This window comes from Ahaetulla prasina, chromosome 1 (genome assembly GCF_028640845.1).
Source record: "Ahaetulla prasina isolate Xishuangbanna chromosome 1, ASM2864084v1, whole genome shotgun sequence".
Classification (NCBI taxonomy): Eukaryota; Metazoa; Chordata; class Lepidosauria; order Squamata; family Colubridae; genus Ahaetulla; species Ahaetulla prasina.
The window spans coordinates 171,815,850-171,840,393 of record NC_080539.1 but is presented as its reverse complement, the minus strand read 5'-3'; the positions used below and the strand labels follow the sequence as shown (position 1 = coordinate 171,840,393).

The 24,544-nt window shown below is 38.1% G+C and overlaps 2 protein-coding genes across 7 annotated transcripts in view; one reads left to right on the top strand and one right to left on the bottom strand.

Annotated features, from left to right (window-relative positions):
• The window catches only part of SEL1L2 (SEL1L2 adaptor subunit of SYVN1 ubiquitin ligase), a 54,386-nt gene extending 49,189 nt beyond the window's left edge, over positions 1-5,197 (top strand). The window contains exon 20 of the mRNA XM_058181845.1: positions 1,955-5,197. Within this exon, the coding sequence (XP_058037828.1) occupies positions 1,955-2,068 (114 nt within the window). The 3' untranslated portion in view covers positions 2,069-5,197. The remainder of the gene's footprint in view (positions 1-1,954) is intronic.
• The window catches only part of NDUFAF5 (NADH:ubiquinone oxidoreductase complex assembly factor 5), a 79,692-nt gene that overhangs the window by 50,163 nt on the left and 4,985 nt on the right, over positions 1-24,544 (bottom strand). For 4 of the 6 annotated variants that reach the window (XM_058181807.1, XM_058181791.1, XM_058181799.1 and 1 more), the window contains exons 3-11: positions 23,224-23,287; positions 22,266-22,313; positions 22,061-22,164; positions 21,213-21,252; positions 18,911-19,108; positions 15,990-16,050; positions 13,885-13,968; positions 12,265-12,347; positions 10,705-10,777 (exon numbers count right to left, since the gene is read on the bottom strand). In XM_058181807.1, the coding sequence (XP_058037790.1) occupies positions 10,705-10,777; positions 12,265-12,347; positions 13,885-13,968; positions 15,990-16,050; positions 18,911-19,108; positions 21,213-21,252; positions 22,061-22,164; positions 22,266-22,313; positions 23,224-23,287 (755 nt within the window). Of the gene's footprint in view, positions 1-9,576; positions 10,778-12,264; positions 12,348-13,884; positions 13,969-15,989; positions 16,051-18,910; positions 19,109-21,212; positions 21,253-22,060; positions 22,165-22,265; positions 22,314-23,223; positions 23,288-24,544 lie in introns of those variants that run through there. The other 2 variants (XM_058181815.1, XM_058181831.1) reach the window with 2 other exon arrangements.

Here is a 24,544-nt window from a genome sequence, read left to right as displayed (position 1 = left end):
GCTTTACATTTATAATACGTGTGGTTTTTAAAACTAGGTTGCTATTAAACAAATGACGATGGTTATTTTAAATGTTAAGTGTCAAAACTGAGATATACTGCAAATAATATTGCCACAACAGATAACAAAACTGCAGATAATCTCAAAAAGGTATTTGGCATATAAGCAAACATCCACCAGCTGTGTTGAACATGTGTAGAAACCAAACTGAAATGTACAGAAAGGCAAAAACCCTTCCTAAGTATATTAAGGAAAGGCTGCAAATGATAGCACACGCTCGAGAAAGCTGCATTCCAAATCTTTATGGCTGTGGCTGTATGATTACTGTATTACCTCCTACTCATACTAGCAGAAGTTCATTGTTTACTAATAAAAAAATCACTGAACAATATTTAGGAAATATGCACATTAGTTTTTAATATTAATATGGCCTCTCTTGTTAAGTGTATTAGATTACTCACCATATATAACTGACTGACTATTAGACATTATTGTTTGATACTAAACCAATGTATCAGATTATTGTCAAAACAGCAAGCAAAGATGCCTTTACTGTTTCCATTAGATGCCCAATAAAAGAAAGGCAAGGAAGAAAGTTGACATTTATACTAAATTAAGCTGAAGGGGATCATATGATCAAGCAAGGCTTTAACAATTCATTAACACCCCTAATTAATAAATGAATTTGGGGTGCTAAAAGAAAGCAAAGAAATTGAGATTATTCCTGACATAAGCAATAGCTTCAAGAAAAATGGTTTATATACATAGTATATAAAAATGATTATAGGGGAAGAGAATATTATCAAATTCATATTGCAAAAATTGACTTTAGCACATTCCCTATCAGTGTTGCACGCGTAGATTTGTTTTTATGGTTTGTAGACCATGATTTATATAGTGCATTGTGCAATGTTCATAGGCATGGTTTAACAAATCATGACTTTGTATTATGCTAAGCCAGGTTCATATATCAATGTATTATGTATATTGATCTTTCCCTCCTGGAAATTGGTGGGTGGGAAGGAGTTGCAGGAGAGGTCCTTTCTTACAACCCAAGATTTGACAGCACAGCACAGAAAGGAACAGTTGCTAATTGTGGGTGATGATGCATACAAAGTAAAAGGATGGTGCACTTCAAAAGAACTCAAACATAGTTGAAATGAAAATGCCCAGGGGATGGGCAGAGTCAGCATGAAAAATGACAGTTTTTCCATTATTATGGTATATACATAATCATGGAAGTTGGAAGAGAGGCAGACATTTGAAAGAGAAAACAAGGAAAGATTGTACGAAGAAGAAGCTGCAGCAGTCTAATAAAAATACAAAATTGCAGCCAGAATTTTAATAAAAGGAACAAAAGATAAGTATACAGTGGTGGGATTTAAATAATTTAACAACCGGTTCTCTGCCCCAATGATTTCTTCCAACAACCAGTTTGCCAAACTGCTCAGAAAGTTAACAACCGGTTCTCCCGAAGTAGTGTGAACTGGCTGAATCCCACCACTGTGAGTATACCTTGAAAAGAAAGAAAGAAAGGAAGAAAGAAAGAAAGAAAGAAAGAAAGAAAGAAAGAAAGAAAGAAAGAAAGAAAGAAAGAAAGAAAGATATTGCAACCAAATTGTTTTGGGAGGAAAATTAAAAATAAATTCCAGAACCTCTAAATCAATGCAACCAAGGGCATTATGGAGGTATTAAAAGGCTTCTGGAAAGATATTACACTACAATCCTAGCATGATTTACACAAAAGGAAGACTTACTGAGGCCAATGGGAATATATATTCTCAGCAAAAGAGTGCATTTAACCAGTTAACCAGTCAGAAATATATCTTGCCGGGTTTCCACAGCACCAGTAAAGTTCTTGTAGTAGCCAAAGGGGGGGAAAAGTAAGACTTCAGTACAAAAGATATCCATAAGAAGCACTTTTTGAGTTTTTTCCTTTCCTTCTCTTCAACAGCTTACTGCAGTCTGGAAACTGACAACATTTGATGATTTGCTAACAGTACATTGGGATCTGCTTATGATTATATTCCTGTTAGTGATATTGTTAAGAGCCAATCAGCAAAACTGAATAGTATTAGTTCATATTTTTTATTATCTAAACCAGGAGTCTGCAACCTTAAAACACCCAAAGAGCCATCTGGACTCGTTTCCCACAGAAAAAAAAACACGGGAGCCACAAAAACCTTCCTGTGCCTGACTATTTCTTGAACAGCCACAAAATTAGCATATGTACTTGAATTAAATGTTCTGTTTTCTTCTGAAACTTTTCTTTTCTTGGATTTATCCATGGTTGGCTTACCGGGGGTTGAAAAGCTCAATAAATTGCGTGCCGGTGGGTGTTGCATAGTGGTGATTGTGACATATATTTTGAGTGACAAGGAGCTGCAGCAGAGGGGTGAAAGAGCCACATGCGGCTCCAGAGCCGCAGGTTGCTCACCCCTGATCTAAACTGATTTTAAATTCTAATTTTCTAAAGCCTTTGTTTAATTAAAACATAATAAAAGACTTTTAACTGTGTCAGTCTCCTCTTTCTATCCTACTGTACAAACTGAAGTATATTCAGAACTTTTGTTCAAAAGCCACATGATTCAAACAGAAGGTGATGCTTTTCCTTCCTTAACTATTTGGCACAAATACATCTTCATAAAATTTTACCAACTTTACCTGCAATATTGTCTTATATATGTCAAACTAAAGAAGTCTTCCAACTTCTTTGGCAGAAATATTTTTCAAACTCTGAAATTAAATGACTTCTCTTTTGAAAGTACCTCTTTAAGTTTATTTTAGTCTATAATGTTAAAAGTACTCTGGTCCTGAAATTCAACAGTAAGATTTAACCCACTAAGTAGAACAGAAAATATTATTCCTGAATTCCTGGAGCATTGCTGTTAGTCCAAAACTGGGTCAAATAGATCAGATGATCTGAACTGTTGACTGGATTCACCATCACACTGAGTCAGCACTAAACAGATCTCATTATGCCTTAGCTATATACCACATGATCCCAGTCACTAGATACATATACTAGCTTTCTAGATTGGCTTTCATGGGCTGTGTTTCACACATCTTAAGTTAAAATGAGGTGGTCTAGTTGGCAGTTCGGTGTATTGTGCAATTGGCACTTAGCAGTTGGATTAATTAAACAGAATGAAATAAAATCTAGGTGAACAATTTGTCTAGTAGCTGAAAAAAAACATATTTGAAATTGTGTGGAGACAGTTCTGCAGTGTCAGGAAAAAAGTCTGCCAATTCTGCAAGTCTGCAAAAATGAACAGCTTAAGCCTCAGAAGTACCAAGAGAGATAGGCTAGGCTATGTTCTTTCCTCTTTTTGTAACAAGCAGCCTGAAGTTTTTGTATCAATGATTGAAATCTTTAGGTAAGACCAAAAACTATTCAAGTTTTATCTGCTATTGATAATCTACTACATGGTGGAAAACAAAGGTCAACTCAACATGAAAAACACTCCAGTCAAAAGGCAGATCTGAGAAGATCCTAAACCTAAATGGAATGGAATGGATGCTCCCATTTTGTCCTGTTTCAGATTCTAATATCTGTTATGGATTCTACATTTATCCAAATAAATGAAACCATATACACAAATGTTTATGGCCCTATTTACCTGTCTTGGTAGATGATATGATATATAGATCAAATCGAGGGTGAAATCCAGCAAGTTCTGGAGAACCAATAGCAGAAATTTTGAGCAGAGAACCAGCAAATACCACCTCTGGCTTACCCCAGAGTGGGGTTGGAATGGAGATTTAGCAATATCCTTTCCCTGGAGTGAGATGGGTCCTTGAGTGGCGCAGGCTGCTAAACAGCCTGTTATTAACAACAGCTGCCTGCAATTATTGCAGGTTCAAGTCCCACCAGGCCCAAGGTTGACTCAGCCTTCCATCCTTTATAAGGTAGGTAAAATGAGGACCCAGATTGTTGGGGGCAACAAGTTGACTTTGTATATAATATACAAATAGGATGAAGACTATTGCTTAACATAGTGTAAGCCGCCCTGAGTCTTCGGAGAAGGGCGGGGTATAAATGTAAATAAATAAAAAAAAAAGATGGGAATGGAGATTTTGCAGTATCCTTCCCGTGGTGTGGGGTGGGAATGGAGATTTTGTAGTATCCTTCCCCTGCCACGCCCACCAAGCCACACCACACCCACCAAGCCACACCCACAGAACCGGTAATAAAAAAATTTGTATTTCACCATTGGATCAAATGTCTGGATGATTCTTTTACAAGATATGCCATTTGAAAGCTCACTACATTTTCTCTCTACCCCATATATACAGAACAAAATTAATGCCTATCTTGTGCTTTTTAGTTTCCCAGGACCGAGTTGACTTTTTTCTCCCCCAGTGATTCATTGCTCCTTTCCTTTCATTCCTTCCCTTTCCCAAGGCCAGTTCTGCACTGTTTCACACTAATGGAATGATTTTGCTTTCATTACATGCTTAATCCAGTCAATCCCTAACTCAGATCTTATGATGAGTGGTTCTTTTTAGCGCATCGTTACAAGCTCAGTACTCATTACAATATTCAAGGAATAAGTAGCAGTGGCTGGCGGAAAATAAGGGAAAAACAAGAAGGAAACTTGCAAGCTCCAAGATACACAAGAACTCCCATTCACCCTGGGGGTCTGTCTTGTTGACATTCTTGCTTTTAGCAGCTCCCTTCGTACTCCCATCTTTGCATCACTCTGACATTCAACCTGATATACTAAAATGGTTCATGAAGAGATAAACATGCTTATGCTCTTAACAAGGAAAACAAAACTTTGATAGGGGAGCTAAGCATTCCCACTGCAATGCAGTTCTTGCAGCCAGAAACACTGAAGTCCATTCCCCCTAAATGCCCTGTCATCTACATCTGGCTGACATGCAGAAGGCCCAAAGAGCTTTGTTTATTTAATGCAGTGGTAGTCAACTTGGTCCCTACAGCCCACCAGTGGGCGTTCCAACTTTCATGGTGGGCGGAAGGGGTTTTGTCCGATACTGAAGCACTTTCCTTTTTTTAAATTTAATTGACTTTTTTAAAAAAAATCATAGCATTATTTAAAAACATTTTCATTAGGTTTTCATAAAATTCCCCTTGACAATTTAAATTTCTGAAAATATACTATTTGTATCACCCGCACATAAGTTTAATTCACGTTATGTAAGTGAAACTAAGTGGTGCTAGAGTGCGACCGCAATTAAAAAATTCGTCCCAGAATAGCTCGCACATCTCCCCCCACACCACCCAGCCGCAACAGACAAGCAGAGCTGGTAGCCGGCGCCCCCCCCCAAACCCAATCACGATGCGCGAGAGGCATGGGCAGATGACAATACACGGTACATTACTGTGGAACCGGTGGGTGGTTAGAAAATTTTACTACTAACAGAGATACAAAAGTGGGCGGTAGGTATAAAAAGGTTGACTAGCCCTGATTTAATGTGTGTGAGTGCATGGAGATATTTTCAGAGAGAGACCCTACTGTGGCTAGTTTCCCATTTGATTTCATTGCTGACTCTTTCATTCTAGCATGTTAATGCATCTTGTTTTAACCATGGCTTCCTGAACAAGTCACTGGAATTGAGTTCCTGTTGCATTCTGCCCTAAATCATAGTCTTCAAGCTAGAATAGCTTGGCTTACAAAGCATGCTAAGCCACAGCCAGATAAATCACACTATGATTTAATAAACCTGTGAGTCCACTCAGTATAAATGTCACATATTAGTGGGATGGATGTTTCATTGGTTAAAAATATTAAAAGGCAAGCCTTAGCCCTTTATATAAAAGAAGCAGAGAGAATAGTGGCTATATAAAGGAACAGAGACTTCTTCTTCTTTGGAAATATAAGTTTGAGATCTGATGATTCCAGGCGTTATACTGGAAAGGGACCACATGCAGACACACATTTGAATAACATGTAGTGAAAATTCAAAAACCAGAGAAAAATTCAGAGATGACTGCTTCAGGAACTCCTTGACATACTCAATGACTTGTAGAAGTATTATGCAGAATTTTTTCTAACTGAATAATTTATATAGGTTATAATTCTACTTTTTTGACATTTTAATTAATATGATTATTTAAATGTAACTGTATATGTTCAGTACATAAGTATTTGCAGGTTGGAACTAATCTTGATTTTGTCCAACTACAGTAATACATCTCTGAAAACACTCAATTCCCCTACACTAAAGCAATAGCCTTTAAGTGATTTCTGCACTATATTTGAAGGGATATGACAATATGGTAATTCTCTTTGCCACAATTTATTTATAGCATACATAAGGTTGTAAATAAATTAATTAAAAATGGTTCCAATTGATGTTAAAATACCATTTTTAACCTTAACACTGGTGGTGTGAAGGTTCACACATTGCATATGAGAAGTTATTAACCATAGTTTGTTGAACATACCACAGTAACCTGGATTGTACATAATACAAAGCTACAAGTGAGCTCGTGTATCACGCTAAGTCCAAAAGTGTAAGCTCTGTTGTTAATTGTTTTAGTATTATGTAAATTAGGCCATAGACATTTGGGCCAGTCTGTTTAATTAAAGGACAGAAGAATCCACATCTCCTGAGCTCAGCTGTGCAAAAGGTGAATGAAAGGATATTACAGTTTAACCAATCAAGCTAAGCAACCATGTCCTGCTAAGGATAATTCTTGCATTTAATTTCATTCTGCTAATAGAAGGCAGCAGTCAATCTCCCACAGATAATTATCAGACTGTTATATTTCTTTCTAGTTCAGTTACTGGTAGTTCATAATCCTTAGCTCTTTGATGAACACCAGGTCAACAGACTGAAATTAAGGACAAGAGAATGTAACCATAAAAACTGCACAGTAATAGGATAGGGTAATACGAGTACTGAAATGTAGTTTTGAAAATGTAGAAAGAACAAATATTTAGGACATCTAAATTTCCCCAAAATACAAGCTTGATGGACATTACCTTGTAGATGACCCTCACTCCGTCAAAGACCTTGGAGTTTTCATATCAAACGATCTAAGTGCCAAAGCCCACTGCAACTACATCACCAAAAAGACTTTTAAGAGTTGTAAACTTAATATTGCGTAGCTTCTTCTCCAGAAAGATTACACTACTAACCAGAGCATACAAAACATTTGCTAGACCAGTTCTCGAATACAGCTCGCCTGTCTGGAACCCACACCTCATTTCGGACATTATTACAATTGAGCGTGTCCAGAAATATTTTACAAGAAGAGTTCTCCACTTCCCTGATCACAGCAAAATACCTTATGCCACCAGACTTGAAATCCTGGGTTTAGAAAATTTAGAACTCAGCCGCCTTCGGTATGACCTGAGGATAACTCATAAAATCATCTGCTACAATGTCCTTCCTGTCGAAGACTTCTTCAGCTTCAATCGTAACAATACACGAGCCCACAATAGATTTAAACTTAATGTGAACCGCTCCAATCTTGATTGTAGAAAATATGACTTCAGTAATAGAGTTGTTAATGCCTGGAATGCACTACCTGACTCTGTAGTCTCTTCCCAAAATCCCCAAAGCTTTAACCAAAGACTATCTACTATTGACCTCACCCCATTCCTAAGAGGTCTATAAGGGGTGTGCATAAGAGCACCAGCGTGCCTACCGTTCCTGTCCTAATGTTCCCTTTGATTGTATACAATTCGTATGGTTATTTCATGCTTATACTTATATATATTGTTCTGTTTGACAAATAAATAAAAATAAAATAAAATAAATAAATAAATGCTCAAATGGATTTTGCTTCAACTATTTGAGTGTTTAGACACTTATTTTAAATATTTGTCTCCTTGTTCCAAGCTCAGTAGCAGTAACTGGCATTCTGCACCATTAAGTTAAATACAATTGTTAGTAAGCTATATAGGATAACTAAAAACTACAAGGGCGGGACTCACACAATATACTAACAATATACTCAAAATTAAAGTACAGTTGTGGGAAACTTTTTGAATTTGAAAAAAAGTGTTCCATCCATATTCTTGGCTTGATAGTCTTGATAGAATCTGATCCATCACCAGAACCCTTCCAATAAGTTTAGAACAAGGAATTTGAAGTTTGAATTGTTTAGATTGTTTATAAAGTAAAGGTAAAGGTTCCCCTCGCACATATGTGCTAGTCATTCTTGACTCTAGGGTGTGGTGCTCATTTCCGTTTCAAAGCTGACGAGCCAGCGCTGTCCGAAGACATCTCTGTGGTCATGTGGCCAGCATGACTGAACGCCAAAGGCATACAGAATGCTGTTACCTTCCCACCAAAGGTGGTCTCTATTTTGCACTTTTTATCTAGGGACCTATTTTGCATTTTTTATGTGCTTTCAAACTTCTAGGTTGACAGAAATTGGGACAAGTAATGGGAGCTCACCCTGCTACACACTAGGGATTCAAACTACCGAACTGCCGACCTTTCGATCGACAAGCACAGCATCTTAGCCACTGAGCCACTGCATCCCTTTGAGCCTCTTAGATTGTTTATACGCCTATAATATTAATTGAGCATTATCTTGAGCATATGGAAACTCTAAACAGACAGTAATAGACACTCAGGACAAGTGTATGCAATTGCATGTAGCCATCTTGAGGTGTGATTGGTTCATTCAGAGTTCAGCAATACTGCAACTTATATATTTTGAACAGCTGAAGAACTGCTTCATTGAGTTCCTTCCAGCAATCTGAGTATTTAGCTCTCTTCCATACATCCCCCATATCATTATGTGCTTTAATCTCCAAATTGGAAGAAAAATTATGTATTATTATACATCTAGAAGTATGAACAAGCCTGGTCGATCACAACTTGCCATACACACCAAAAGTGAAATGGACCTCCTTTTTAAGACAAATTAGACAACCCATGACCCATTGGGTCATTGTTTTGGATCAAAGGTCTTCAAACGTGGCAGCTTTAAGTCTTGTGGACTTCAACTCCCAGAATTCTCCAGCCATTATATGCTTAGCATAGCTGGCTGGAGAATTCTGGGAGTTGAAGTCCACAAGATTTGAAGCTGCCAAGTTTGAAGACCTCTGTTTTAAATATATTTTCTTCCCAAATTCCTCAATGTCTTCAACCTTGGCAGAATTTCTAATATACTGCTTTCACTGGAAAATTCAGGGAAATATTTTTAGTGCTATATCTTCACTTGAAAATAGCCCCTTGTTGAACTGCATAGCATAAACATGAGGAGTTGACCACAGGGAATGTTTTATAACATTCTATATTATATTACTGTAATGTCACACGGATGTTTTATGGTGATTTTTACATCATAACATGTTTTATAAAATTTGCCAAATTTCAATTCCATGGCTGTTATGTTTTTTGTATTTTGGGCACAATCTGCAAGTTAGACTATTTGAGGTACTTTGGTTCAAAAATTATTGCTCTATGATGCACTGTTTCATCCAGTTAAAAGTTACAAACACAAGAATTTTGGTAGTATATAGATCAATTGATTAGGTCTTCCAAATTATCTCTACCCACCTGGGCTGGATTCTCACAATATAATAGGCTAAAATGTGACTGGCTTATTTGTAGATCACATGCAGAGTTAATTCTAGTAAACTATGGTTCAGTTAACTGTGCAAGCACAAGTTTTATTTTATACACAACAGGCACAGATAGACATATATACAGTAGGAGGAATTAAATGTAGCAGCTGTGCAAAATCATTGAAGTAATAACATTACAATCAAATTATTGTCATTTATGGGTTTTTTTCTGGAAAAAAATAACAGTTTTAACAAATGCAAAAGCTAGAATAAGAAATCGTGGTAGATCTTTGGATAATTTTGCTATAAGCCAGCATGCATGCCCGACATAACTGTCTAACGCAGCATAAAAACTCTTTTATTCTAGATAGTTGAGAAAAAAATGGAAAGAAAATGGTCACAACCAAGAAAACATCTGGATCTTTATTATTTTGGCTTTCATAAGCATTTCACTAGGGTGGCAAGGTGGGTAAATGCCTCTGTGTGCAGCATATTCCACAAGTGGCTCAAGTCATTGTGCAATGATATATTTCTCTAACGATATCATAATGCATGGGATGTCATTGTGGCTTGTAATAGTTACCTATGGGATAACCATACAAATAGAAGCATTCTATTTATTCTTAGCATATGGCTACTGTGTACCATTACATTTCATCTCAACTCCTCACTGGTGGGCCTTGGGATCCTGGCCAACAATCTAAGTCCTGCAAGGATGTGGCCTGGCATAGTGGAATTACATGGCTTTCTTTTCATCAAATAGCCCACTAGATAACAGAGGGCACATTATCTCACAGAAGGTACAAGAATTGAAGCAGTCAGAATTAGACCTTCCAGGAATAATACTATCCAACTATCCAAGTCTCTTCTCCATCATTCATTTATTCTTTTATCGAATAGCCTATTTTCACATAGGCAGGTAATATGCGTGCAGAAATACACACTATCATTTCTCTGGATGTATCCAGGTCAAATTGGCAATTTTACTATGACTATTTGCATATACAAATATGCAAATGATAATAGTAAAATGTAGCCACTGATAAGGTAAACAGGAATATAGTCCCTCCTTTTTTTTTTTAGGCACCAAAGTAGTTTTGGGGAAAATAATGTCATTTGTTTGTCAAAGTTAAATGATAACTGTTAAACATCCAACAGGCTATGTACAATTTGTATTACTATATTTCATGTCAAAGTTTTTTTTTGCCTGAAATAAGTTCATTTATTTTTCTCAGATCTCCAAATGATGCTGTTGCAGAACCTCTCTGTGCTGGTTGTGCCTGAAAAGGAGAAAGAAGTTGTCATTTTAAATATTAAGAACCAAGTATTAAGTAAAATAATACGGTTTTAGTTTAAAAAAAACCAACTAAAAATCCTAATACAAGCCATTATTTAGCCACCCTCCGTATAGAATAGAATAGAATAGAATAGAATTTTATTGGCCAAGTGTGATTGGACACACAAGGAATTTGTCTTGGTGCATATGCTCTCAGTGTACATAAAAGAAAAGATACGTTCATCAAGGTACAACATTTACAACACAATTGATGATCAATATATCAATATAAATCATAAGGATTTCCAGCAACAAGTTATAGTCATACAGTCATAAGTGGAAAGAGATTGGTGATGGGAACTATGAAACGATTAATAGTAGTGCAGATTCAGTAAATAGTCTGACAGTGTTGAGGGAATTATTTGTTTAGCAGAGTGATGGCCTTCGGGAAAAAACTGTTCTTGTGTCTAGTTGTTCTGGTGTGCAGTGCTCTATAGCGTCGTTTTGAGGGTAGGAGTTGAAACAGTTTATGTCCAGGATGCAAGGGATCTGCAAATATTTTCACGGCTCTCTTCTTGATTCGTGCAGTATACAGGTCCTCAATGGAAGGCAAGTTGGTAGCAATTATTTTTTCTGCAGTTCTAATTATCCTCTGAAGTCTGTGTTTTCTTGTTGGGTTGCAGAACCGAACCAGACAGTTATAGAGGTGCAAATGACAGACTCAATAATTCCTCTGTAGAACTGGATCAGCAGCTCCTTGGGCAGTTTGAGCTTACTGAGTTGGCGCAGAAAGAACATTCTTTGTTGTCCTTTTTTAATGATGTTTTTGATGTTAGCTGTCCATTTGAGATCTTGCGATATGATAGAACCCAGAAATTTGAAGGTTTCTACTGTTGATACTGTGTTGTCAAGTATTGTGAGAGGTGGAAGTATGGAAGGGTTTTTCCTAAAATCTACCACCATTTCTACGGTTTTGAGTGTGTTCAGTTCCAGATTGTTTTGGTTGCACCACAAGGCTAGTCGTTCGACCTCTCGTCTATATGCGGATTCGTCATTGTCTCGAATGAGACCAATCACTGTTGTGTCATCTGCGAACTTCAGTAGCTTAACAAATGGATCATTGGAGATGCAGTCATTGGTATACAGAGAGAAGAGAAGTGGGGAGAGCACACAGCCTTGGGGGGCCCCTGTGCTAATTGTACAGGTATTTGATGTGATCTTGCTTAGCTTCACCTGCTGCTTCCTGTTTGTTAGGAAGCTTGTGATCCACTTACAAGTCTGTTCCGGTACCTGTAGCTGATTTAGCTTAGTTAGAAGAATGTCTGGAATGATGGTATTGAATGCTGAACTAAAGTCTACAAAAAGGACCCTTGCATAGGTCTTTGGAGACTCAAGATGTTGTAGGATGTAGTGCAGAGCCATATTAACAGCATCATCTGTTGATCTATTTGCTCGGTATGCAAATTGTATTACAAGGAAGGTAAATATTACCTGTGATTTGTGGAATTTCCATCCTATCATATAATATATCTGAAACGTTGCTGGTATTGTCCCATCATTATTTCCATACAATTCTGTAAAAAGAAAGATTTTGCATTTATTTCATTGCAGCAGCAAGAAATACAGCTGAAACCTATCTAATCTATTATACAATAAGTGATTTATATCCAATACAAGGCAGCTTGATGCTTCAAATGTATTGGTTCAATTCCCTGTGCCAGCAAATTTATCAACTATAAGGAACTCTCAAAAGGGAACACAAGGGAATGCAATGGGTTCATTAGAACCAGACCAACCCTCTTGGCCTAAATTCCTCTCCCTTTCCTGTCTCTGAGCTGAACACTGGCTGTGCTACCCAAATGGGAGAGTGATAACAATGGCTGTCTGTGAGAAGAATCAATAAAGAATGACAAATGTTATATCATAACTGTGTTTTACTGACAGTAGCTTTTCATTCTCTCTTTAGTATTAGGGCCAGTGGATTACACATCTATGCTGGAATAGTACATTCAATGGTGCTTAAAGATTTGTGAATTTTTGAATTTTTGAATTTTCAATATTTCTCCATAAATATGACCTAAAACCTGATTTGTTCACCACACAAGTCCTAAAGCTGATAAATAAAACCCTATTAAACAAATGAGTCAAAATTGTTAAATTTGCTCATTTATTTACTGAGGAAAATTATCTAAAGCTACATATTTGTGCGTGGTAAAAGAATGTGAGATGTTTTTACAGGTAGTCCTTGATTTATGACTTTTTTTTAAACTATGGTTTGAAGACAAAGTGACTCACAACCTGTTCTCAAAGTTATGACTGTTACACCAACCCATGATCATGTGATTGCAATTTGGGCACTTGAGAACTAGCTTGCATTTACAACAGTTGCAACAAGTTGTGGTCACACGTTCACAATTTGCAATCTTCCCAGCCAGCTTCTGACAAGCAAACTCAATTGGGGAAGTTAGATTTGTAACCACATTAAAATGGTTCAGTCAGGTAATGACTTGCTTAGAAACCATATTACTTAGTCATCAAAATTATGGTCTCCAATTTGTGGTCATAATTCAAGGACTGTATATACTACTCAGAGGTGGGTTCAACTTACCTTTACTACCAGTTTGCGACGGGGCCGCACGCATGCGCAGATCATCATTTATGACGTCCGGGTGGGTGGGCGGAGCCTCCCGCCGATTTTACTACCGGTTCTATAGACCCGGACAGAACCGGGAGCAACCCACCACTGGTGCTACTGCCCAAAGTTACAGAAAGCAAACTTTTCTACAAACTTTTAAGCACCACAGAAAAAATGGTGAAAATTTCATGAAATGAGCAAGCTTGAAACTACAGAGCGACAAAATCTACCTCCGTGTGATAAAGATGAGTTACCCCAGGGGTTCCCAACCTCCAGTCCGTGGCCTTGTGGTGGGCCGCAAACTGTTCAGAACTGAGTCATGGAGGTGATGGGTGAATGCATGTGTGAGAAGCTGCCTATGTGAAAATGGAGTACGAGGGCGAAACCGTCTCCTCTCCCTCCCTCCCCCTCGCCACTTCTGCCGGTCCACCGAGAAAGGTTGGAGGCCACTGTGTTACTTAATAGAAAGCTCATACCCTTATATACTGCTGCAGCTGCCAACATAGTCGCTCTATGTATCATAGGTTTCCTGTTCCAACAGCAATTACTTTCTCCCATACCTAAAAACAGTTTTAGGCTTTAAAAGAAGATACAGCACATACCATCAGTTGAATATTATTTCAGCAATATGAATAGGATCAGATGAGCGCAAATGTTTTAAAATAACACCAAAGATCTTATTTCTGCTTACTAAGAAACAAATTTATCTATCAACAATGAGGTTAACATGTAGGACTGCAGCTCCTCTAAGTAGCCTTTAGCCCAAAAATCTCTTTATAAACTTATATACACTATGATTAATGAACCCAGTGAAAACTGGGACCTATACAAAATAAAAAGTACAATTAATATGATTTACCAGTAAACAATTTTCTATGAAAATGTCTTCAGAACACCTGCAGCATAAAACTTCCAATATCTACATATACCTTCCTTCTACAACAGAACAATGCTTTATATGTCTCCTGGGAGATAAACTCCACTAAATTCAGTGGAATTTATTTCCAGCTGAAAGTGCTTAAAACTATGTTTCTCTTTAATGTACAGATTAATCAAGACAGTTACAACCCAGCTCACAAAGTATTTCCTTCAAATATTTAAGGGAAGAAAAGATGTAAGAATTCAGTGTGATTGAAAATTACTCTGGTGTATCAAGTCTGAGCAGAAATGAAAAGCTACTTTATTTGATGTATGGTGATAGCTCTGTTGTATTTATAAAATATATGATTAGCTTAAATGGAACCAGCAAATTGGCCTTCAACAAATCTATAATTTAGACCCACAAAATGCCTATTGCGATGCATGGATCCCTGCTACGACTTATTTATTTAAAAAATCACTCTGGCACACTCTAGGTCAGAGGTGAGCATCTTTTGAGGGAAGGGACAGCATATAGCTTTTTTCAACTGTTTCTAGAGCAGTGGTTCTCAACCTGTGGGTCGCGACCCCGTTGGGGGTCAAATGACGATTTGCCAGGGGTCGCCTATGACCATCGGAAATATGGGAAGTAAACTTGCGAGTCGAAGAATTGCGAATTCGGCTTCAGGCGCGATGAACTAAAAAAGAGAGAAATCTTTGCTCTGATGTCTCCCTCTCAAGCCAGCTGCAATCACTCCCAATCGCTAGCCTAATCTGGCTTCAGGCGCGATAAACTTAATAGGGGAGGAGTCTCCACTTTAATGCCTCTGTCCTCAAGGCAATCGCAAGCAGTTCAGATCGCTAGCCAATACGGCTTCAGGCACTATAAATTCAAAAAAACAGTTTGCTGCTTTTTCCCCCTTCTGCGGCTGCTGAGGCAAGCTGAGATCGTTGCCTAAAAAAAAATAATTTTACGGTTGGGGTCGCCACATTGTGGGGAATTGTATTAAAGGGGTCGCAGCACTATAAAGGTTGAGAACCACTGTTCTAGAGGAAGGAAGGGGGTGTTAATAGTGCCATGGTATGGTGCTGCCGGGTACAACTTTTGGGGGGCAGACATGCAATGCTGTGATGCCTGGAGAAAAGAATCACGGCTTATGTCCCAATGATGCTTTTGTCATGTGACCCCCCCGCCCCCTTACCATCACCCTCCAGATGCGGCCATAGGGTGGTTAGCAGGGAGAAAGAGAGCTGCGGCCTCTAAGAGATAAATTGCTATAATTCTCATTTTTAAAACCCTCCCCAAACTTGGAGGATGTCCAAAAATAATACCTACCCCCAAATTTAACTACTTTACTATTAACTTTTTTGGCATAATTTCAGAATTTACTACTTATTTTAAAAATGTGAGCATAGCATACAGAGGTTTCAGTTTTTGACTTTGAATAAGTTAAACACAATATGCAGAACTGTATACTATCAATCTTAACAGGATATGAAAAAGTAGACTGCCAGGGTAAATTACATTATGCATCTCTAAGTCCTGAAATGTATATTACTTCTATATTTATATACTTTTCATTAATTTCTCCTGAAAGAGTATATTCATTCTCATCAATATACTTCACAGCTCAATAATAAAGTAATAAACCCTAATTTATTTCTCCAAATGAAGTCAAATCACTTGGGTAGCTCACTGTTTTTTAAAAAACCTGGAACTTGCCTTGTAGATCAGCCATAATTTCAAACATTCCTGGATAGTTAACTTGGATTTCATCTGAATCCTGGAAATAGTAAATAGATTTTTCACAATCACCAGAAAAAAACACATTATCTCTAAAAATGGGACCTTAGAAATAAATAAATGAGGTCACACCCAATATTGCTAATTATGCTGTTTTCCATACTACATATTGCTGCATATCGTAGAATTTTTTTTTAATTGAACTGGAGAAGCACCTATCAATAAAATGCTAACATTGCACACTGATAGAAGAATAAGAATCCAAACTGTTTGGATATGAAAAAAACACTACAGCAACCCCCAACAAATGGTAGTTTTACTCCAGGTTATAGAAAGAGTAGTAGTCCAGCAAGCTAGTTAAACAGAAACCTGAGGCACTAGCTAGGAGAGAGATACTGGGCTTGTATACCACACTAAGCCTCATCATGATTTGATTGGCTACTGTGGTTGGTAAATCAAAGACTGGGATTTGGTGTTGTGTGTAAACTTGGACAATTTGACAAGCTATGGCTTATTGAAATGTGTTGCTGCAAATCATCCTCTCCCCTGCTTTCCCCTGCTTTCTTTCAGTCCCCAAGATTGTAAGGTTAGGGGACTTCAACCCAACTTCTTCTCTGCTAGGGACTTGAAGCAGCTCAGGAGTCCATAACCACAAAAACAACTACAGACCTGACCAACCTATTAAGAGCCTGATATACATGAAAGATCACTGAGTAGATCTAGTTTCTAGTGTGGGCAGACACAAACCAATTGGAAAATTGGGAGGGGGGGTGTTATTAAATTTCACCACTTCTCATAGAGCAGGGGTCTCCAACCTTGGTCCCTTTAAGACTTATGGACTTCAACTCCCAGAGTTCCTCAGCCAGTCAGCCTGTCATAGAGGATATTTTCTTATTATCATTTCAATTTGAATGCTGCCCAATTCCCAACAATTCTAGGCAATTACAATAAAAATGTTTTTAAAACATTTTGTTTGTTTGTTTTAAAGGCAAACAAAACAACTATACACAGTAAAGATGGCAAGGATGAGGAAAAAAAACCCAGGTGGGAACAATTTGAAAACAAACCCACACAATGTGAAGGAGTGGTTTCACTCACCCATACCAGTCAGATTACTCTTCGACTGCCATGGAATTTTACAGCATGACCACACTTTCTCTACAGTGGGGAAAAATGGGTCAGAGGGCCTTTGGGGGATCTCCCAAGAATCGGGTATGCAGTTTGATTATGATCACCCATTGGAATAATGGGTCATGTAGAGGACAAGATTACACTGGGGAAGCCTTTCTCTGTCTGGAGATCCACTGCAGTTTCTTGTTTTACTGAGGAGATGAGAGACATGAGGTGGTTGAGAACATACCTGAACACATCTGGAAGGCCAACCTTAGGTCTGATTGGACACTGATACCAGCTCATGTTTAGCAGCAAAATCAAAATATGTTGCCATCCTACTGTTATCCAGCAGCCCTTATAATGCAACTTGTTCCTTTCTCAAGAATATTTGACAAGACTGGCACCAGAAGGGTTGTTGTGAAGAATCAGCATTAAAACTGCTTAGATTTAATAGGAGCTAGCCTTCACCTGGACTACCACAATGAAAATTTGTGGGATGTCATCTTGTGATCTGGAATCATTATGAGTTTGTGAGTTCCAAGGAAGCAGATAGAACCCTCTGCAGTGGCAGTCCCACCACTTCTTAGGAGGGCCTCTGTTCCTGATAACCGGCTAAGGTTTCTTGTGAGATGGCGGGAAGTTGGATTGAAGCAATAATAAGTCCTTCCTTGAGGGAAGGATTGTTTCCTTCATCTCTGAAAAAGGCTGTACTGTGCCACTGACTTAATAAACATTTATTCCAACCAACTATTTTGGACTTTAGATCCATCCCCAACCTTCTTTTTTAAAGAAATGTTGTGGGGGAAAAACATGCCTCTACACTGTACAGCCTTAGAGGAAACAGATTATTTAGATCCTAGGCAGTCAGGTGTCAGGATATGCCACAGAAATTGTATTGATCATGCTTGGTTGTGTCTGAGGTTCGGGAAGCACAATCCTCCTTGATCTCTTTTGGTACCATTGATCATACTGGAATATCCCTGAATGACTGGAAATGGGGGCATTCAACTACTTTGGTTAAATGAACAGGATACGGAAACTTGAACAATCTGAGACTTTGAAGACCTTCTGCTAAAATCCAGGAGACTTCAGCAAGTAAAGCTGAAGATCCATGGAGATCTAGATCCATGGAGAAGCCTATCAGAGATCCACAGTGAGGTTCAGCCAAGTCTCTATAGATCAATTGCCAAAGTTAAGTACAGGTAGTCCACGACTTAGAACAGTTCATTTAGTGACTGTTCAAAGTTACAACGTCATTGAAAAAAGTGACTTCTGACTATCACTTTTCACACTTTCACATTTCATACTTACGACTGCTGCAGCATCCTCATGGTCATGGGATCAAAATTCAGATTCTTGGCAAGTAACTGTCATATTTATAACAGTTGCAATGTCCCAGGGGATCATGCGATCACCTTTTGTGACTTTCTGACAAACAAAATTAATGCGGAAGCCAGATACACTTAACATAACCAGGTTATGTAACAACCATGTTATTAACAACTGCAGTGATTCACTTAACAAGTACGGCAAGAAATGTTGTAAAATGGAGTAAAATTCACTTAACAAATGTCTTATTTAATATCAGAAATTTTGGGCTCAATTATGGTCGTAAGTCGAGGACTACTTTTATATTGCTTTCAGTTCATGGTGTGGTTCCTATGTCTGCTTGGCATACGGCATACACTAGAACTTAAAGATTTCTTTCAATCAAAGCAAGATAACAAGTAGTGATTAACATCAGTTGTAGTTTTCCGGAATGTTCCTTTCTTGTAATGGATAATTACCACTGTCAGTGTGTTGAAGCCAGCTCTTCCCAGTAGATGTCCTAGATCACTCACAGCTGTAAAAGGAGACACATGTGGAGAAAATCCACCTTCCCTTTCTAGTTCTGCTAATTGCAAAGAGCAGCGAAGCTCAAACAGTGTGTCACCCCCAAACATAGAACCAATAAATACTCCATCAGGTTTAAGGACTCGATGCACCTAAAATAAATCATAATTAAACCAGGCATTAATAAAGCTCTAATATATCCTTACCTACATTTTGATGGTAAGGTCTTACTTCAGAGTAAACTCCACCAATCTCATTGTAATGCAGCATGCCACTGAAAGTCACTGTACAATGCTTGGACCTGCTTCATTCTTAAATTTCACAACATCTCATTGGACGCGCAACAACCAATGTGTTTGCAGAAATTAGTATAATTGGAAGGGGACATCCAGTTCGATGTAGCGATCCAAATGATCATATCTCAATTGTTATGAAAAGTATTATATGGGATAAGTTCAGCAATGAATTGCCCCCAAACATCTGGAACAATATTCTAATTCAGAAGTGAGCAATCTTTTTGGCTCTGAAAATTACATGTAGAAGCAGCTACAAGTCAGGGCTATATATCAATAATATACATACACATGTCCATGCATGCAAAAAGAGGTGTCCCCCAAAACAGACAGCAGACTGCTTTTCAAATGAGGAATAAATATCTGGGTGGGACTCCTGGCAGAAAAGGTTTTAACTTTTGTATCCAACGATCTCACTTCAGCTAAGGTTTTCTAGTAGCAACAGCAACAGCACTTAGACTTATATACTGCTCCACAATGTTTTACAACACTCTCTGAGAGGTTTGCACCATATTGCCCCCAACAATCAGAGATCTCATTTTACCGACCCTGGAAGGATGGAAAGCTGAGTCAACCTTGAGCCGGTCAGGGTCAAACTCTCGGGAGTAGGCAGAGTCAGCCTGCAATACTTTATTCTAACCACTGCGCCACCAAAGCTCCAATGTTCACAGGGAAAAAGCACAAACCTTGAGACAGAACGGGAGAGTAAGAAAGGAGAGAAAAAAATGGCCCTTCTGTTATTGCTGCTGCTAGTAGCTGTCAGAAGAGCAATCTTTTCCTTCTCATCTGGTAATCAATTGGTAGCAAAAAGAATGTGGGCTATCTGGGTTGTATATAGCTGGGGTCTCCAACCTTAGCAACTTTAAGACTTGTGGACTTCAACTCCCAGAATTCTGGGAGTTGAAGTCCACAAGTCTTAAAGTTGTCAAGGTTGAAGACCCCTGGTATAGAGTGCCCATGGTTAACATGTGGGTTATGGATTACTGAATTCTGCACTGGACTGAACTTTATCCACTTTGCTGTATTAATCGTGAGCAGGTGAGTACATTACAGGTAGACTGACTTTGCAGGTAATCCTTGACTTATGACTGTTTCTTTGTTTGAAATGACAACCTTGAAAAAGTGACCTACAAACTATCCTTGAAGTTACAACTGTCATACTACACCTGTGGTCATGTGATTGCAATTTGGATGCTTGACAACCGGCTTACATTTATGATGGTTGTAGTGTCTTGTGGTCATGTACCCACAATTTACAATCTCTCCAGTTGGATCCAACAAGCAAATTCAATTGGGGAAGCCGGATTCACTTAATGGCTACTTGATTCACTTAGCAACCATGTGATTCACTTAACAATTGGTGATTTGCTTAACAACCATGGTAAAAATGGTTGTAAAATCAGATCTGAACACATGATTACTTGCTTTATGACTGCTTTGCTTAGTATCTGGAATTCTGGTCCCAACTGTAGTCTTAAGTCAAGGACTACGTTTATAGAAAGTAAGATCTGTATCAAAATGTTATAGGTCAACCTGATTTCTGTTGGAAATAAGCTCAGTAAGGCTATTTTACTCCACCCCTTTCCATTTTTCTTTGCTTTTGTCAACTCACACTCAATATATTATACCTATTAGACACACACAATTCTTGCTGAGTTTAGGATGCTTGCTTTGACAATTTTGTTGTTGCTTTAGGAATACACTGATGTAGTTTCCTTGGCAACTGTAAGGATGTAGCTTATTACTGCCACCTTCTGGGATGTCATTTCAACCTTTCAGTCTAGTCCCCAGTCTTCTTGTCCCTCTCTCATCACAGAACTAACTGGACCTGAACCAATTTAGCTTCTGAGCCCAAGCAAGGTCAGTCAGGAGCTGCCATCTACCTGCTAAAACGATGGTTAAGGTGAAGTGTTATTGTCTCCACTATATCAATACTTTACAGGGAGGGGACAGGTGTACTTACTTCATGCAAGGCTTTGGGAAGATCATTGACCCAATGCAAACTAAAAAGTAATTACAATAGAAAGCAAGTTAATAAAAGGCAAAAAGCCTATCTTACCAGTGTAAATTTTAGATGGTTAAAAACTCAGACTGGCATATTGACACAAGAAAAATATACCACACCAGAGCTGCATTTACATAATATACCAAGAGAATGATCTTAAGTAACATAAACACACGTGGCATCATTTCTGCTGTGCATTTCACCCGAAATTTCAGTTTCACTGTATTGTGCAAATTCAAAACAGACACCATCTTGGATCCCTTTAACTTAAATGCATAGAGACTACTATTCAAACTTTCCTCATTTTTTACTGCAGATTAACACACCACACTCCCTAAAACAGTGTTCTGGAAAGGCTGCAGAAGTATATGTAATAAAGTCAATTTTCTTCATATTAATCTTCTGGCCTCTCAATTATAAATTACACTCGTCAAGCTTGTTCTTGTAGCAGGCCAGATATTGTAGAGGATGACAAGGCTGAGCCCAAGGGAGGGGTCAAACAGGTCATCAGTCATGAGTCCCTGCGCCCCCACAAGAATTCAGCCTATCTTGAATTCCTTAACTCCCGCTTATTTCCTTTGACTATTAATAGTTTCAGATTCTTGTTGAGGGCTTAAGCTTGCAATGAATCTTTATATTCATTTGAACTGCCTGAATTTCTTGATTTCCCCGGTGTTTGACAGATATTATACTAACACACAAAACTGCAACCTCAGGAACAGTTTTAGAACCTAAGGCTCCCAATTACAAAAATTGCTATTCCCATTATAAACGCTTCCGTATAATTTAATTCAATTGTTAATTACCTCAGACTGCTGACAATAAGATTAAATGTGTTTTCTTTGAAAGGAAGAAATTCTTCATCCGCTATGATATTGACTCTTGGTATTTCTGAATCTATTGTGTTCTTCTAAATCGGATTAGGAGAAAAATAATTTAGGACTCCCGTTAAGAAAATTCAACTCTTCAATAGCACGAGTTAATATCTGACAAACAGCATGCAAATCTTACCAGAGCATTTTCAGCTACATCGGATTGAAAAAGCCTTTCAACAACATCCTGAAAGAAAAATAGGTGGTAAATAATTTACAGTTATTTTATTGATTTTATTTAGGAAACTTAGTTGAGTTTATTTGACTAGCCAGAAGAAAAATAAGAATAGCATGTTGTATGTGACAAGGCTGTAAGGCTGTTTCTTCGCTAAAGAATATTGTATATATGCGCCATTAAATTATTTATTTGCATTCATTATTTTGTTAAAATAATAATTCTGAAACATTGTATTTTAAATAATTGATCTATGGAACTACAGTCACTAGTCTAAACTACCCAAAAACATATTGGAAAAGCAGGTATTTGGGGAATCAAAACATGCTCGAAACTACAGACCTCTATTTCTTTATCTGAGGAAACCCATTTTAATTAGCTGAAAGAAGCTTCTGATCAGACATAGAAAACACAATTAGGATTCTCTGCCCACCTCAGAAAACCGCACGTATTCTAAGTAATGGCAATTAATTCCAACCTTCTGCATAATTACTTAAAAATCCAACTGAAGCAATGAGGCTTACTTCTTTGTGACCTTACAGTATATTAAAAAGCTGAGACTGTAAGACCCAAAATGATTAAACAGGTGTGGCATTTGTTACATCTTATTTTGAGCATGCAACAAAGGCTTGACTGATTGCTTAGTTCAGTTGTCTGATTCAAGTTGACAAGGTTAGGCAGGTTCCCACAACATATTAAGTCATAATGTGCTCTGTCTAGCTGCAGCTTCATGCGTTGTAGAAACCCAGGCATTCTGGTTTATAACCCATGGTTTATTATTTTGATGTATTGTGTAAATCAGCCAAATGTGACTTCAATAGAAGAGAATATTATTATTTATTAAGCAATCCACAACCTAACAGGTTGTACTGCATGAATAAGACCAAATTGCAAATAATAATAATAATAATAAGCATAATACCTTGTTTAAATGTTGAGCAATGTAGCTTCGCCCACACCCAAGGTCCAAGGCAAGGGGAAATGTCCTTAAGAATGAAAAATAGAATAGGATTAAGGTGCAAAACTGCAAATCAATCATCTATTTTAATCTAAATTTCAAAGATGTATTGCCTCCTTGAAGAGGGCTGATATACAGTTTAAACTGACAGCTGCAACAAATGGAAAACAGAATGCTTCTTTCACTGGAGAAAACTTTTCTGCTTTTAGGATTATTACAAGATTTTAAATTCCCTCTAAAACTATATTAAGCACATTTTAGGGCTTCTACTATGGTTCTGTTTCCTGGTTGAAAAGTGTGAGAACATTTCCCACATTAGGGTTACTGTGGTTGGTGAAGGTTTCCCAAATCCCAAAACCAGGTGGTATGCATCAGGTTTCAGACTTGCCCAGTTTTGTTCGATATGCAGAGTGAAAAAAATGAGTAGTACTTACAGTAAGAAAGTACAGCTTCATCTAAATCAGGGTCAGCAAACTTAAACAAAGAGCCACAAAGGTCCTAACCGAAAGCCAACTGGAAGTCCGGTTCCCCGTCTATAGAGTCTCCTCCTAGCATGGCATCCTTTTTGCCTCTGCCAATCAGAAGTACAGTCCTCCCCCCCCCAACCATAGAGTCACCACCTATCGCGGTGTCCTTTTTCCGCTACCTGTCCTAACCGAAAGGCCTATCAATTGTGGATCCGACTAGCGACAGGGAGCCACAGCAGAGGGACGAAAAAGCCACGTGCAGCTCCAGAACCACAGGTTGCCGACCCCTGATCTAAGTTGGATGAATAACCAGAGATTCCAATTAAATAGAAACACAGACAGAAGTGTATTTTGTCATGTCTCCACTCAACAACCTGAGCCAACACTATTTTTATAGGAAAGGGGATGTGAGGTTTTAATCAATGACTGTACCTTTAGTTACTTCAATCAAACATGCCAGCAATGGTTTTACAGTTCTTTTGAGCTTCATGAGCGTCAAAACATTTTTTCTGGTGGATTAGATCTCTTTTGATGGGGGCATGATTCACGTCTACAATCCTGTGTCAAGAAGACTATGTTCTGAGAGTGGTAACCAAAGCGTGTAAACGTATAGGAAAAACCCCTCAAATCCACATCCGGTTGACTCAACTGAGTCAAATGAGCTGATTATCCTAGAATTTCACATAATTTTAAAAACATTGCCTCAATATTTACAATACAGGCTTGAGACAGTGCATGTTCGTGCTGTATGCTGTTTGTTTAATCAGAATCTTTTGATCTTACAGACAACTCTGATTGCACTGTAGGTCACAATACTT